Below are 17,019 nucleotides of genomic sequence, written 5' to 3' on the forward strand. Positions count from 1 at the left end.
GTGCTCGCCGACGGATAATAATTGCATGGACATCTGTATATTATAGTTTCAATATACCAGTGCCCAGATACATTTTAAACTCTGTGTTCATCACTTTGGCCAAAATCTCAAAATGAAGAATCAGAGATACCACATAAATTTTCCTACACTTAAGATTATGTACCTTTAAAAGGAAAAGGCAGTTGAATATGCCATACCGATGTAACAAAGTAATGTGAATGTATAAATTATGCTTATTTTGTACATACATGTACAAACGTTGGCCATATATGCTTTTAAGTGTGAAAAAATCCTTTTTATACTATGCAACTTTATGCAAGTGTTGTATAAAGCACAAGTGACTTTCGACTTTATCTTAAGATTTTCGTTTTGTTTTATCTGAATCATGTATAAGCCAAGTATCTATTTCTTGCAGACAAGAGAATGATTTAGGCTAATGATCGATAATATAGAATAAGTCTTGCCATATTTTTCTTACTGAGTTTGTTAGGCCATTGATAATATGTAAGAGAGGTACTAGGTATGTTTAGATATTAAGTTTTTAAAACCATAAAATTAACCGTCCAAAAGAGGTAATTTGTCAGTATGAAAACCTATGCAGTAAAATTTTTATAACTGTTAGGTATATTTCATGTTACATGATACAATGTAGAGCTACCAACTTTTAATGTCAAAATAGCCAAATAATATAATTCACTTGATATGTTGCCTAATAAAAGTACAAATATAGCACTAAGGTAGATATGTCTGTATAGAAAGTTTTCTGATTTGTGTATTTTGATTTAGTTGAAAATCGTTGTAAATTTGTAGCGGTTTTATTTCATTGAGTGTAAATTTTCAGATTTATTATTTTGTAGAGAAGTGTTGCATAGCTAAGTAGCTGGTCTACTGACAAGTTTGTAAGTAGTTTTTGCTAACATTTCTTCATATTTTTCTTTGATAATAAAAACCTTTTGACAGAATAAGTCGTGTTTGGAGTCAATGACTTTATAATAGTATTACCTTGGTGCTTGATAGATCTACAAGTGTTTTGTTTTCATAATTACTTAGTGTTTGACTACCTAGTCAATTTGTAATGTGTGCACTCTGTCCAGTGCGGTGGTTAGTACCTCTAACCCCCTCCTCTGGACCAAGTAATGAGGATGTGAGTGTCGCTCACCTGACATGCATGTTACTGGAAGTTCAGTCAATAGGATTGGACATAAAGCCATTGTGGTCCACTGTTCTGGTCGGAAAGAGCTAAGGGAACTTCCGTAGTAAAAGGAACCTGCAACTACAGCTGTATATCTGTCTTGTCTGTTACAACTATTGGAAGAATAACTTGAAAGTTTGTCGGTGTTGGTAAAGTCATTTTTGAAGTAGTTTAACTGTAAAGTGTAATATCCAACACAAATGAAAGAATAGTTGAACTGTTCATTGAGTGAACAGAATTTTACACTACCCGGGTCATGATTCTAAGTTAGATTACAATTGTACCTCTGGTCCATGCACCATTTTTGTACATTTGCAGCCAAATTGGCCATAGGTGAGGTGAGAACATTCGTAAATGCTCCATATTTCTCCAACCCCAAACTGTGCTTAGTTTATTACCATACATGATGGGAAATGCTAAAATTGATCACTTAAAGATTCAACAAAGATGTTCAAGGAAACTCCTTTCTTCTTCCTTTAGACTTTCTAGTTTGTTTTTATTTCATGTCTATGGAGTCCACCACCCCACCAAAATTTCTTAGCGTTTCAATGATCAAACATGTATTTCCCGTAGACAAATTCTATAACCCTTGGAAGAAGGACACACAATCAAGCTCAGGAGCCTTAAAAAGTTTCTTTGCAGAGATCACTTTTATGAGAAGCATATCCATTCTAACCAGTGTGTACACATTTCCCTCAGGTGCATGGGTGTACGATTAAGTTCATCGTGTACAGAAATCACCTGCAATCACTAATATCCATTTATCCCATACACTAGAAGGCAAATTATTTAAAATCATCCCAAGTGAGCAACCAATTTCTTTGTTACAATTCCTTTGGTTTTTGTTACCAAGCGATAAGCGTAGAAGTGTCTTAAATTTTCCAGGCTTGTCTCCCAGTTACTGGCCTTATCTTAAATTTTGCGGACAAATTCTGACATGTTTGCCCAATTCTGTAGCTCTGTAGTCTGGAAGAACCAGATAAAGAAGCTATGTAAATTGTTCAGTGTTTTATTCTAAAATAACAAATGCCAAAGGGAAGCAGTTTACGGTTAAAATACATATTTGCGTAGCTATTGTCTGTGGTTAAGACTTGTCTCCTAACACCTGAGAGGAAACGTATACACACATTATACATTAGATGGAATCACACGAAGCCAGGCTGAGGGATACATTCAGTGATATCTCTTTACTTCTACTTCACAGTACAAGGCCAGTTATAAAATGGGAAGGCATGCAAGCAGGAAAGTAGTGAAAACAAAGATCAACCGTTCTGCAATGGTCCTTGGTACTTTTGCATTTCATGTAATGTATACTCTTTTTTTTGGTTGGATTTTATTTTTATTTGATAATCTAATTGTCACAGCAACCTCACAACACAGCGAATAGTGGCGGTGTTGGCTGAGTGCAGAAGCGAGGAGAGAGGTTCCATCGGGAAATGCGGATCCATTGCGCAACAAGTCTACTACAACAATCAAAACCAACAAATTAAAGTGACTCGACTCTACCACCTTGCTTAGGTGAGCGGCTTACATTACGCACCGCACCCCCGCCCAAATACCGAGAATGAAAAAAGAAAAACGACGTATCCTTCCATTCCGGCAAAGGAAATACATACATCCAAGTACTTACTTACTAACTTCTCTTTTTTTTTTCAAGACATTTTTTTTTTGGCTACGACAGTTTCATTTAACATTTTTCTTCCTGTTGCAAATCTACGTCTACATTCCCTTGCAAAGCACAACTGATACCTTTGTAATTCCCCCATAGACAACGGACTCACAATCGGTTAAGTAACCAACAAACATAGAGCAACCTAATCAAATAGTTTCGCAAATACTCGGCACAATGACAATTAGTTTATACCCCTTTCACCCCCCTTACACCGGAATATGGTAACCATGAACGACTACTATTTATTCTTCTTCACTTGGCCAAGCCACGACTAGAGTCAATGCTACTACTGCTACTACTCACACAATGGGGATGGTGTTTTTTTCATGAAAAAAATGACGTTCTTAATGTTTTTATTGTTCAATTTTAGCTAGGGTGGAATTCTCAAGATAATATACTAGTGGTAGGTGCTGACGTTTCTCGGAGGGGACCTCTACTGCTGCTCCTGCTGTTCCTCCCCACGGTCGTCGTCACCTGAGGTGTCGGACGTCCACAGCTGAGGGGACAGAAAGAAGGTCAAAGGTCAGAGGTCAGCGCCAAGAGAATCTCATTCTCAACAGCCATGCAGGAGGAGGCACACTTCAGTCATGCATTATCATCAATCCGGCAATTTTTTGTTCGCAAAGAAGCCACAAGGATGTTTCGGACTTTTAAAATTGTTTGTTTTCGAGCAACTGCATGCGATGTGGGCAATTTGTTTTGCTTCTTTTTGCCCCTTCAGCTTGCGACCTTCCCGATGCACGCAGCATAGAAGCCAGCGCAAGTTTCTCGCCACAAATTAGACATACACTCCCACAAACACACACATTCTACATATAAACTATAATAATAACCACAGCCATAGAACAAGTAATATTGTGTTGTACACATTCACACTGTCACTATCTGCATTATATTCAAAGTATAAGAATCACCACAGCCGTAGAACAAGTAATATTGTAATATCCTTTATTGCTGGAGAAATGTTCACAATGTACCGTACAAGTTAGTACAGTAGGTTATCTAGAAAATGCAGCATTTGAAGAATCCCTTCTTTCACCACTGCGAGTCTCCAATACCACAAGAGACCCTGGCTATTGCAACATTCGGTGTGTAAGTAGACTTTGCTGTATCAGGTTACAGATGTTCCTGAACTTAGCAAGGGAGACTCACAATGCAAGTCAACACCTGCCTTAGCATGACCCTAGCTTGCTAATTTCAGTTAAAGATTTCCAACTGAAAGAATTCAAATATTTGAATCCAAGACTTTCCTAGATTATGTATTAAATCTTGAGAAAGGCGCGAGAGATGTTTCCAAGATTTTTCCAAGACAAATGCTGACTTGGGAAGGGAACGATTCGGACCGTTTGGCGACCGTACAATTGGTAGGGTCTGCAGCATGTAAATGTGTGTAGAGAGAGAGAGCTAATCAGAAAGAATAATGGGGGAGGGGCGTAGATGGACTGAACTGTTGTAACAAGTTCCACACATTTTTCACAATCTTTTTCCTTTGACCAGTCAATTTTTGCGGAGAAAGTTTGTTGTTTGCCTTTTACCCCCTCCCCCATTATCCTTACTGGTATAACTGTAACATCGTTTCCTTTTAATGACTGAGTTTCCTATGTGTGTGCCATACAGTGCTGGGCCTTCTTAATTAGATTATCTGTTACGCTTTCAACAATAAAATATACTCATCATCTCATGCCTTTTTTCAAGAACTACTCCAACAATTCCCTGTTCAAGGGCTCTTTCCAAAATGCCATTCACATTCATGTTTCCGTAAAATTCACTTTCCTTCTTCAAATGTTCGCACGCCAAAAATACAATTTCTGTGAAAGCCTGACCACACTGAGGCACACTACTATAAAAGGAGTATTACATGTATATCATATTCTAATAGAATTGTTGTAATATAGTTTAACAGGTACTTTGAAAAGAAACCTGGTTGTCTTTCTTTCTTCTTTGTAACACTGTTTGACAGAAAATGCAACAAAATATGCAGTAGAGTATGAAAATAAAAAATATAATCTAAGACAACTTGTAACATTACACAAAAATTGGCACAAAAACTTAGTTTGTAGACCAAAAAGACAAAAGCTTCTTCCTTTAGAAACAAATTACATTTGCTTTATAGCAGGAAGTTTAAATAAATAAAGCATTTCTTACACTAAGTGCACATTTTATAACAACAAAGAAGACATACAGAAACAAAACACTGACCATGTTGGGCAAAAATTTTCACCTATTGCACATTTAATATTTGGCATGAAACAAAAAATTGCACTGTTTTTACTATTGCAACGATAAAAACTGAGATTCAGTTCATGCCACAATTACTAAAGCTCAGTTTGGGTAGGAAGAAGGGGAAACAAAGGGGAAAATATACAAGCCATGGGCACAGCTAGCAAGGGGGTACCTCAAAAACTTTCAACTCGGGCAAGTTAAGATATTCTGTAGCTGAAAAACATTTGAAAATCTGTCTGCTGGGGGTCAATTATGTACATCTATAAGCATATCCAAAAATGTGAGACTCAACATTTTTGAAGTCAGAGCCTCAGAAATTATCAAAGGAGTTGTTATAAATACTAATTTCGCATTTGTGCAGGCTAAAATATCAGAATTCTTCCAAGCTGGGTAAGATTTCTGGTTTTAAACCTGACTTCACAAATGGACGACACTCGCGTATCTTAACCTGCCAAAGACCGAGACACTGGCAAATGGCGGCGGCAACGAGACTGTGAGGTCCCCCAGGCGGGCTATGCGGGCCATAGCGCGGGAACTACGACAGACGAAGGCAACACGGCGGGACGTTCTATTCTGACTTTATATGCAGCATGAATGCACGTTGGTACCACTACTAACACTCAAAACTCTTTGTTTGTTCTACGGTTTATCTTTTGGCTTCTTTTTTGTGGTGATGTTTTGTGTTTTACTGCAAATGATCCTTCCAATTGAGGAAAATTTTTAATCTCCAAGCAGATCCTGCGGTAGCATAGTAGATAGTATCAAAAGCTGGCAGAGGAGTGAAGTTTGTTTCACTACAAGGCAAATGGTCACCTTTTGGCTGACTACACTCCTTGGCCAGTTTGGTACTATCTTATGCCATTGTAGGATCTGCTTTGAGATTAGAAAATTTTATCCTTTGCATGAAAGATAGAGTCCTTGATGCAACTTGTCCATCTTGCTTCCAGTAACAAACACGACCCTTCCTCCGATCGGGACTAAACTTTAACGCGCAACACCTGGAATGTAAGTAAGTCCCTTTCCGTACTCTTTTCCAATCCACAAACCACTGTCAACAAAGTCAGAGGGGCCATCCTTTCCACAAACACAAAATGTAGCAAGATTTCTTTAGCTGAAGTTGTCCAAAAACTGAACATGTTTAATCTTTGTCAAGACATATCTTTCAGTTTGTGAATTTTATACAGACCAATTTCGACCTTTGATTTTGCGACAGAATTCTCTGTGTGAATTTTTCGGTGTGTTCCAATTCACTTGTTTCTGAGTTATCCTCTACTTCAGTTAGTACCGTTTCACCCTCTGTGCCTGAATGGTGTTGCAGCACACTGACTTTGGCAACCCAACTTCTCTCAAAAATACATCTCCACACCACCTCCCTTCCTCAACATTGACAGCAAAACAAGAAAATAATTTTTAGATAAAAATTGAAAAAAAAAAACAGAATTACAACATACTGCTAAGAACCTGGATTGACAAGTATGTCCCTTAACTTATTAGAAAATAAAATACTTATGTCTTTCGTGTTTAGGTTTTCTATGAAAAATGTTATCAACCTAAAAAAATGCCAACATCAACCTCAAGGTGGACATGTGACATCAAGGACTCCTGAATTTTACCATTCATCACGAAAGCCTGTTTCGTGCTATATTTACACCTACGAGGAATTTCTGAAGACTTGCATTGTTTAGTTTGAAGAATTCCAATCGAGTTGAATAATGTTGAAGAAAATTTCCCAATAGAGTGATGTGAAGTTTGACCAATGGACTAGAGAGTTCAGAGGTTAAATGGGATTGTGGATTTCGTGGTACATGGAATTATGGGTGAAGTCAGAGGCCAACGTCCTCAACAGGAAGAGGTCGGGTGGGGTTTTTGTTTCTTCTTGTTGCTGTTGCTGTTGTTCTCGTTCAGTTCCTTAACGACCCCTTCCGGTTTCGCCGCGAACGCCTTGTGACAAAACAAGAGCTTCGTCCACCATTTCTCCTTGGAGATGAGCATGAGCCTGTTCTTCTTCTGGGGCTCGGGTTTCCAGTAAGGCACGGCCCTCTGGTGCAGTAGGAACTTCACACGTAGGCAGGAGAGGACAGATTATAAACAGTCATTCCTCACCACCCTCGGGTTTTTACAGGTTAACCTCAGCTTAGGGGATCAACTCAAACGGTTTCCAGTTTTCAAAGCGAACTTGGAGCTTTGACCAACCATAAACCATTTTTGTGTTGAACACCAAATGCACCTGAATTTATGCCACTTTTTTGTTTGGAACGTTATTTCACTGTGGACTGATCGTTTGATGTTTTTTGTGCAAAATTTATTATTCTCTTATAAATGCATATTTCCAAACTGTATTTGGCCAGAATGCTATCATAATATTACCTTTTGAACAAGGTATTATGCAGCCTTTTTGTGTATTAATTTGTTCCCAAGCTGTACTATATGTATTGTAAGCATTTGTTTTCCTTTGACGTAGGGTCTCTCAGTACACAAATTCGGTTATCTTTTCATTTGTATCCTTGTGGCTGCTTTTATTTTTCTAAACACATACTTTCATGACACAAGTAACCGCACTATGATGATAAACATGTTCAAATCATGACCACTTACCACACAAACACTTGTACAGAAGACAATTGCACCAATAACTGCACAGGAAAGGTACATCCACAACAAACACACACACACATACGTCCATCCAGCTCATGAATTCTTAATATAATTTGCCCAGAAGGCATACTGTCAAAGCTTAAATTCTAAACCACAATTCCAGCATCCAGACGGCAAAGTGATTAGGTTTCTTATATGTTTGGGTCTCAGCCAATGAGCAAGAGGTATGATTGGTTTCCAGCCAATTACAATGAAGAATCCATATTTTCTTTTAATCCATAGATAGTTCAGGATAATAATGCAGTTTAATATGCCAGCCAAAGCAAGATGTTTGTGGCCAAAAATTGTGCTGGAAGCAAGTACAAGCTTTCAGTTTTCAAGTTATACTACACAAGATGTTAACGTCTCCAAAAAGCAGTTTTCAACATCACTAATTTTTCATCGTAATTTTTGACACTTTTTCAAGAATAATTTGAAATTTTCCTCTTTTCATATTTGACATGCCAATTCTTAAAAGTTAAGATGACAAAATGTCTATCAATTTCGTCCCTCATATAACAATGATTTCTTGACATACTGGGTGAAACACTGATCTTCTACCTCTACACACTTACCGTGAGGTTGTCTCTGAGCAGCTGCATGATAAGAGTGCTGTCTTTGTACGAATCTTCATTCAACGTGTCCAGCTCTGCAATTGCATCATCGAATGCCTGTGGAGGGGGAACCTGGCGTTAGTGTCAAAAACTCTTCCCCTTTTCCCATATTTTCACATCTTTCAATAGCTGCAAACTTTGTTTTTATTGCAGACATCTGCTACAAACTGTGCTCCGCTTAGAACTTAAACCAAAATGCTTAATTTTTCTTAAACTAATTAAGGCAGTTGTATCAAGAATAGTAACTTTCATCTTTTACAAGACAAGTAGCATTTGCAAACAGGCATTTTAGTTGGCTAGTTGCAAAGCTCGAGATACCATAATTTTCCTTGCACTAAATAATGCAAAGACATAAACCAAAACAAACATATTTTCCTGCATTCATGCTTCATAGTTGCAGGAACACAGCATTGTTACAGAATAAACGGCTGTTTACTAGATGCATTTGTCAACAATAACATATTATGATAGCCAATGCTACATACATTTCATCCTAAACATTAAACCATAACGATTGAGCATTTGGTATATCAATCAATTCAAGCAGGCAGCTGCCGTTCTTGGACAACAACAAATAAGTTTATTTGCTGAGCAAAATATGTGCCAAGTTGTCCCTGTTCAAAACAATAGTGATGCAAATAGAAGCATTCAGTACAAAACCTTAACTATTACAAAATGATAATCCATTAATCAGCATAGCAACACAACCACGGTACTGCTGGCCATCATACTTCAAGTATGAATGCAAAGCATATCAGAGACTACATCTATCAATACTTCATCTTAACACAGCAAATTCTCAGGAAACATTCCTTAGATTTCTTATACAAGACTTCAGACTTGATACTTCACTTGGCATTGGTTGATTTTCCATTTCTTTGTTCTTAAAAAGGACAGCCGAGTCTTTCATTTTGGAACATCTTCATACAGTCTGAAGTCTTGCTTTGTGAAATGTGGAATGGACCATCGCAATTCATTTCAACATCAACATCAGAAAAGTCCACCACAAAACATTTTTTGTGCTACAACAAAACAGCTTCATTCAATACAATATAAAAAAATAAATCTTCAGTACCAAATACACTATTTTCTACCCGTTGTTGGTTCATTCCATCTCTTTTTCCAGTATCAGAAGTATCATGTGTTCCTCTGCACTAATATCAGGTCCAGGTTTTGCTGGGGGGGCAGGGGGGAGGGGGGCGTAGGACATGCTGTTTTATGGGTTTGCCGCAAATCTGGGGGGATAGGCAAACTCAGAATCGAGCCAGCAGCAAAAGAGACATAGTGCAAACTGCTGCCATGTCCACCTTGTCAAATCTCGCCTGGTATCGGTAGCGGGGAGGAGTTAGAGAAGAGTAGAAGATAGACAACAAAATGTTTGGTGGAACAAATCGTTAGTTTTAAAGCCTGCCGTTTGAGACTATGAGGTGTGGACAACACAACTTGCACTGTGTAGGGTTAACTCTCGTCGTAGGTTAGTAGTAGAAAAAGATGCAGAAGCAAGCATACGGTTAGAGAGGCCCACGGTTGGTGGTGGCAGGCGGGCGGAGTTAAGCGTCAGCAGTTTCTCGAGATAGCGAAAGTACAAGTGGAATGAATAGGCAAGATGTAAACAGCGTAGGAGTGCCGTTAGAGTCGCACAGAGGTTGTGCAATAAACGGTGCAGAAGTATAACATAATGGACCATAGCAACCCAGGTACCACATCTCCCTACAGTTTCCTTTTACTACTTTTTTCCACTTTCTTTTTTACTGCAACAAATTGTGTTCTTTACTGTAACAAATTGACTAGTTTTTGGTGACACATCGAGAGCACTTTTCTCCACGAAAATGCCTACAACTATTATTACTTGCATTTTTTTCAGCTGATACTTTGTTAGCTGTACTTGTTTATAACTATTGGCTCTTGTAACAACACGTATTACCATAATATTCAAATCTTCAATGTTTTAAGAAGCAGTAGTATTCTAAGAAACCGTTCAGCTCGAGGAACTGATTACGTGTGCATTATGAAATAATACTTTTCCATACTACGAAAAAGCGGTGCTTTTGCCACATGTACTCGTTACAATTTTTAAAACGTGTTAGACATTAGGATGAATCTCTGCTGTTATAAATTCCACATGACGCATGCAGAATTGTTCAACTCTTATCGTTTCCCATGAGTTACTGCGAGAGATGATTGATGTACTACTTTTCTTTCTGCTTGAGCAACTGAGTTGATGCTTTTTTCTTTTTTTCTCTGCCCCTTTTCCAGGCAGGCATGGCACGTGGGTTGCTATCCGACAGGATCTGGAAAGAGGAAAGAGAGATCCCACACACCGTACCTGTTTGGCGAGATGGCAGGCCTTGTCGGGAGCATTTAGAATTTCATAGTAAAACACCGAGAAGTTGAGGGCCAAACCAAGGCGGATGGGGTGGGTAGGCTGCAAGTCAGTCTTACTGATATCAAACGCTGACTGGTAAGCAGTTTGTGACTCGCGAACTACTTCTGTGAAGAAAGATGTAAGAAAGGTGAGTGTGTGTACACAGACATAGGGTGGTGAGGCGCCTTACGACTAGGTCAGAACATGTACCTTTTTGGCCAATTTGCAGGCTTGTTGAGGGTTCTCTACGATCTCATAGAAGAAAACAGAAAAGTTTAACGCCAGCCCAAGTCGGATGGGGTGTGTCGAACTCAAATCACTGGCTGCTTTTTCAGCATCCTCGTATGCTGACTTCGAATCCTTTACTACATCTGTGGTGAACATAGAGTAAAGGCTTGGTGTTTATCTGGCATTCTGCCAGGCAAGGGTACAAACAAACAAACACAAAGTCAAAACAAAATCATTTCTCTACAGACACCACAACGAACAAGCTATTGTCACATAACAAACAAGGGCTACGCTTCACAATGGCAGTACACTTAACAGGATAAAGTGCAAATGATGCTGCTAACAGTTAAGATTTTTGCTGATGCTCTTTGTGGACTGTTTTTTTATTGGCCAAACATCTTTGTTCCAATAAAAAATTAAGACGGAAACGGGGAAACATCTTTTGTTCAATGGGAATAATACATGATGGTGCTCTTCTTATGTGGTAGGAGCCAAAACTGTTAGTTTTCTGGCAAAGAACCAAATGATTTATTTACTCCAACTGTTTTCTAACATTTCTATCTTACCTGTGAACCTCCAAACAAGCTAAGAAAATACCAAAACTTTCACCGAGAAGATTATTCAATATTTCTGTGCAATATTCAATATTTCTGTGCATAAAAATATAGGGAAAGTTTACCATGCACTGGATCTTATGATGAGAAAATCTTTACAAAAATTGCCATTTCTTTACAGCACACAATAGTCAATTTAGTTCTTAACTGACACTGTCAGCTTTCTGTGCACGAATCATCCATTACATGAATGAATGAGAATGGGTGAGTTCTATGGCCTGATTCACATACAAAGACTCCAACCTGTTACTGTTTTGCAGACCATTGAAAACGCATGCTTCACTACAACATGCAACCAATGGATAGTTCATCGTTTAATAATGGATTCAATTGTCTTCTTCATTTCCAGTCTTTTGGTTTGGCCATTGGTCGACTATCAACATCAACAGGTACATTAAGTACGTACCAATATCACACGTGACATGCAAACACAAATACAATTTCTTTGTTAAACCTGTTAAGTGCGACACAAAACGGTGACTGACCATCTCTTTTCGTTCCGGAGGCGACTTCTGCCAAATACCGGTAGTAGTCTCCCTTCATCTTCAGATAGAAAACTTTGCTCTCTGCAGAATCAGCCCTCGGGATCAGGTGTTTATCAAGCAGGTTCTGCAAAACAAAAACAGAAACAGGTTGTTAAAGATACTGTAAAATCACTTAAAATTTACAGCACCCAAATCTAGTGGTGCAGTGAAAATTCAAAGTTTACTTGTAAAGCGGTAGCCAAGGTCTGTTAGCAAATATGGTGTCTGAGGTCAATGTAAAAATAATAATTTAAAAAATACAGTGAATATTTTAAAATCTACAGTACATTGGAACAGTCTAACCATAAATGGAGATACCACAATGCAATACCTTTTTCTTGCAATGTCACAAGCAGAAAAAAAAAATCCAGGCAAAATGTACATGTGACTACAAAAATGCCCCTAGCCCTTGTAACTAGTTGTTACACTTACACACTTAACAGACAAACATAAAAAGACACTTTAGAAGAACATTAACCACCAAATCACTGGGAACTATTTAACCAGACCATGCCTATGGTGTAGCCTGCCCTTTTAAGGACGTTCACCTCTGCATGTATGTGTGTCATGTGAAAGTTCTCAGCAAACATCAGCCTGCTCTTAAACCAACAAACTTAACATCATTCTAAAAGCCTCTGAGATTAAGTCTAAGTCAGTACAGTGTACCTTTGCTATCTTAAAAGCCTTACAGATGTCACAATTCAAGATCTACATTTGTTACGGAAGCAACTTCATTAGCTAATTACTCCCAAGAATGTTAATTACACTCAGTAATAGGTCAATTATGTTAATGAAGTTAATTAGCACAAATGACACAAATTTTTAAGCAGGAGTAAGATTCCTTGCATTCATGTGTGCACTTAACACATTTCCAAGCTTGAGCTCATCCATGCCAAGCGTCCATTGTCTATTGCATTAATCATCAGAAAAATATTGATCTTAATTCTTCACATAAAAAATCTATGGAACATGCTTGAAGTCTCAAACTGTTCCAGTATTTTTATACAAGACTTGAGTGATATGTTTAAATTTGTCCCTATCATGTTGATTCTGACTATGACTTACAAAAATTAGACCTTGAAACAGTGGTCACTCAAAGATGCAACCCGTGACCGGCCATATCAAATGTTAACAGCTTTTATTGTCTCGTAAATCTAACAGGACAGCCTATTGCATATCATCTGAAAAATTGTGAGGGCTTAGTTTTACAGTAGACTATTCTAAGATCAATCTTTAAACAATACAGTAACACATGTATGCTATGTAATGACCTAGCAATTCAATTTTCCCTCTGAAAAATCATATTTTGTTCCTAGCTTGTTCACACAAATACTGCATATGAGAAAAATTACTTTTTAAATTACAGCTTGCAATTTGTGAACACCTTAAGTAGCAATGAATACATTCTTACACCACGAAAATGAACAAAAATGTTGAAATCATTAACTGTTCAACATAATCCCAGCTACATTTACTTCAAACAAGTTACCTTGCTCAGGATTTTATCACCAACCTAAAATATTGGTGCAATAAAATTTGCCACTGGCAAGGACCTGATTTCCTAGATAACAAATTTCTACACGTTGCCTGTGGTACTACAAAGTCACCAGGCACTAAAGCAGTAATCGAATTATCTCTGAAACAGCATTAATACTGCTACAGTCTAAGGCAACAATTCAGTCATTTTGATCTTTTGATCTATAACCTTAACTCCCAAAGGGACAATAACCTTGAAACATACCAATTGCACATCCTACATGCAATCTATGGCAAACTCAAGTATGGTTTCCAACAAGAGTATTTGAAAAGGATTTAAATATCATACATTCTTAGAATTGGTGTGAATAACACTAAGGATAGGTGAAACAACATTGTTCTACCACCTGTTTTAAGAGGCCATAATTATTCATTAGTGTTTGAGCCATGCGTGCTAAAGTTGAAGCCTAACATACTTATTACAACCACTGACCCCATGACTAAAATGATAGGTTAGAACCCAGCTGCCACTTATGTCAAAACGTTGGGGTGTGTGTGTGTGTTAGAGATCATTCCAACTTGTTCTGTAGTGACATGACTCACATGTGTATGTGAGGGGGAGGGGGGCGGCTCAGTGCACCTGCTTCAGAAGCACACTCGTGACAGTTGCCAACTGTGATCCTTATACCACAGGGCAATCTCATTACAACCTACATTATGCAACTGTGTCTCCGTTCTAGAAACTTCACCTGCCCCTAGGCAGTCTTACTTCCCTGGAGGGGTTTCTTATTAATAATTCAAGATTCAGACATTTTCTCCTTCCTCGTTCACAAATGCAGCATCTAGCACTGTCACAAAACAATACTGGAGACAATCCTTTCAACTGCCTAGTTGTAAAACCTGATTTGTGCAACCTAATTTGCTCATAAAGGACATTCAGGTTTATGCTTGACTAGACTTCACCTGCACATTATTGAGTGATTCACAAAAAATCATAAAACGCAATGTAAGCTGGCACCAGCTGTTCTCTGGTTTTTACAATAATGAATTTTCATGCATTTTCTAATTACTCAAACCAAAAGGCCTGGAGAAATATTAATTGGCATTAATTACCTTTGCATGCCTAATGTAAAGAAGAGGTGTATCCCAAGGGACGACAAATCTGATAATACACTAGGATGTATTCTAATAACATGCAAACTAAACCCACAGACAACATACCCTCGAATCTGCTGTCCTCGAATCACCTACTAAAGCAAACTACATCAACTGAACCTACAGGGAGCATGTGACGATCATTCCCGAGATTTAGCTTTCCAACTAATAACGTCCTCTATTGATTACGTTTAACGACCAGTCGCCATTAAAAAAATCAATTCCTCTACTCGCTGTTTCTGACAGACAGTATCAGGCAAAAAAAAAGGAATGGCTGAATATGGAAACACCAACCTAGACCTTCATTTAACATAGTGAGTCATACAGTCATCCAACAGTCACACCTCAAAATAGGTTGTATAATTACAATACATTTTGAAAGTGAACATATGTCTTCTATATTACCTTCAGAAATCTCAGGATATTTCTAACAAAGAAACATAAGGAATAACTATGATGATACACATTTGTGGGAGGGGGGAAGGGCTTTTTAATTTTATCTACTTGTCAGTAGGAGGGATCCCTGCATGTGTCAATGTGTAACATCTTTTCTGTAATAGTTTCACTTTCAAAGGAAACAGGTGCAAACATAAAAATTCTGTCTCAACAGATTTCAAACAGAGAGATCTCATGAAATTTGGTGCTATCTAGCTTCTGGTTTTGAATCCAGGAGAGGGAAAAATGCAAAATCTTGGGCCGCTCCCACCCCTCCCGCCATGGGACAGCTCATCTGGGCATGAGTTAGGTGGGTGTGGGATGATGTCACCCCTTTGTGTTCCGCCTTTCCTTCCTGCAAATCGCTTCCGCATCCTGACAAAAACATTCCAAACATTCCAGAGAAAAAAACAAGACCGAGCCACAGGCCGTAAGAGGCGTCCCAGAGGTGACAACTGAAGGTGAATCCCCTGCGCGACGCCTTTGAAAACTGATCTCGCCCCTCTGTTGACCCAGAAATGTAACCGTCCTACCGAAAATTAGGGTGGGGCTGCCTCCTCTCTAAACCGACTTCCTCTCGTCACACCTACCCAGTCGTCAGAAAACACAACACAACGACGTCTGTTTGTTTATAACATGTCAGACTTGTGGAAATTTAGCTTTCTACTTGGAAATTTGCCCGAAAGAATCTCTCGGTAACCTGTGTAAGGTCGGGAGCCCACCGCAACGGTCGCTAGCGCTGGCCGCCATTTTGAACATCATGTGCAGTATGCATGCGGCAAACGTACTACACGATTTTTTACCCCCTTTATCAACCGATCTCTCCTTAAAGCACCAACTTTAACCCATCCAACACCTCACCAACCTCTAAATAACCACTCTAGACAAATATTTCCCTTCCTTTTCTTGTGATTGTGAGGAAAACAGGCCTTGTGTAGCACGAAATATCGAACTAAAGCATGACGTCGGGTGTTGACTCCGCCTACATATCCTTATACATGTAGTACTTTTATAATATCCTACATTGATCATCAAATTCTCTATAAAATAACACAAACCGTTAAACCATATTCTCTTAGTTCATAGCTCATAAACCGTAGATAGTATTAAAAACGTGCAGTAGTGATAAAAACATGTTGGGTGCATGTTAGTAGTGACTTACCAGCACATCCTGACAGATCTCCTCAAGCTCTTTCTCCACCTTTGCACGGTACTCCTTGGCCATCTTGAGTTTGTTTTCGGAGCCTCCTTCGGTCTTCCCCTCGATGGAACTGATGACCCTCCATGAAGACCGGCGGGCGCCCACGACGTTCTTGTAGGCCACTGACAGCAGGTTCCTCTCCTCGTTGCTCAGTCCTGCTTCCGTACATTCGGTCACCAGCTTCATCGCCTGGGCCATGTCATCGTACCGTTCGGCCTGCTCTGCCAGCTTGGCCCGCTGCACCAGTTCGTCCTTATCCGCCATGGTCTGCTAGGTGGATATTTTATAAGTGGAGGAGAGAATTTGACGGAGAAAATTGGGCCCAAAAAGGTCGAAAACCGTTGGAACCAAAATCCAACAAATTCTTCCTCGATCAGGAGAAATGGCGGACTACTCTGGACTGAGTACGCTCAATTAAACATCGGTATCTCTCCGCCGATGTCACTTTATCCAATATTTATAATCTTTTCCTACAGCATATTATATATCATTTCATAACTTGCTTAATAAAAGTCTTTTTACGAAATATGTGTAAACACTTAAATGAATTTGGGCGAATTAAGAGAAATTCGGACTATAGTGCCACAGCGGAAGCGTATTTGATTACTGGTGGCGGTGATGTGGCGAAGATTCCGAAGAGCGGAGTACGGGGATTCCCACCGGCCTTCGCAGGGGTCAGGATGACG

The 17,019-nt window shown here is 38.9% G+C and overlaps 1 protein-coding gene across 4 annotated transcripts; it reads right to left on the reverse strand.

The window, feature by feature from the left end:
• Positions 1-1,823: 1,823 nt before the first annotated feature.
• Positions 1,824-16,945, reverse strand: LOC118404778 (14-3-3 protein zeta-like). 4 transcript variants are annotated; one of them, XM_035804115.1, is made up of 5 exons: positions 16,295-16,945; positions 12,028-12,151; positions 10,662-10,825; positions 8,297-8,392; positions 1,824-3,360 (listed from the first exon to the last, which is right to left on the reverse strand). In XM_035804115.1, exons 1-5 carry the CDS (start codon positions 16,595-16,597, stop codon positions 3,298-3,300), a joined length of 750 nt encoding a protein of 249 aa, XP_035660008.1. In that variant the 5' UTR covers positions 16,598-16,945; the 3' UTR covers positions 1,824-3,297. The 4 variants fall into 4 exon arrangements, with proteins under 4 accessions (XP_035660008.1, XP_035660009.1, XP_035660005.1 ...); XM_035804116.1 differs by lacking the exon at positions 10,662-10,825 and adding an exon at positions 10,911-11,071; XM_035804112.1 differs by lacking the exon at positions 1,824-3,360 and adding an exon at positions 6,343-7,142.
• Between the last annotated feature and the right edge of the window lie 74 nt (positions 16,946-17,019).

The sequence above is a fragment of the Branchiostoma floridae genome, chromosome 17 (genome assembly GCF_000003815.2).
Source record: "Branchiostoma floridae strain S238N-H82 chromosome 17, Bfl_VNyyK, whole genome shotgun sequence".
NCBI classification, from domain to species: domain Eukaryota; kingdom Metazoa; phylum Chordata; class Leptocardii; order Amphioxiformes; family Branchiostomatidae; genus Branchiostoma; species Branchiostoma floridae.

Coding starts and splice junctions, on each gene's coding strand:
- LOC118404778 (XM_035804112.1), bottom strand. CDS start 16,597: ATGGCGGATAAGGACGAACTGGTGCAGCGGGCCAAGCTGGCAGAGCAG. Junction 10,826..12,027: donor CTCCGGAACGAAAAGAGATG/GTCAGTCACCGT, acceptor CTTTCTTCACAG/AAGTAGTTCGCGAGTCACAA. Junction 7,143..8,296: donor TGCTCAGAGACAACCTCACG/GTAAGTGTGTAG, acceptor CTACGTGTGAAG/TTCCTACTGCACCAGAGGGC.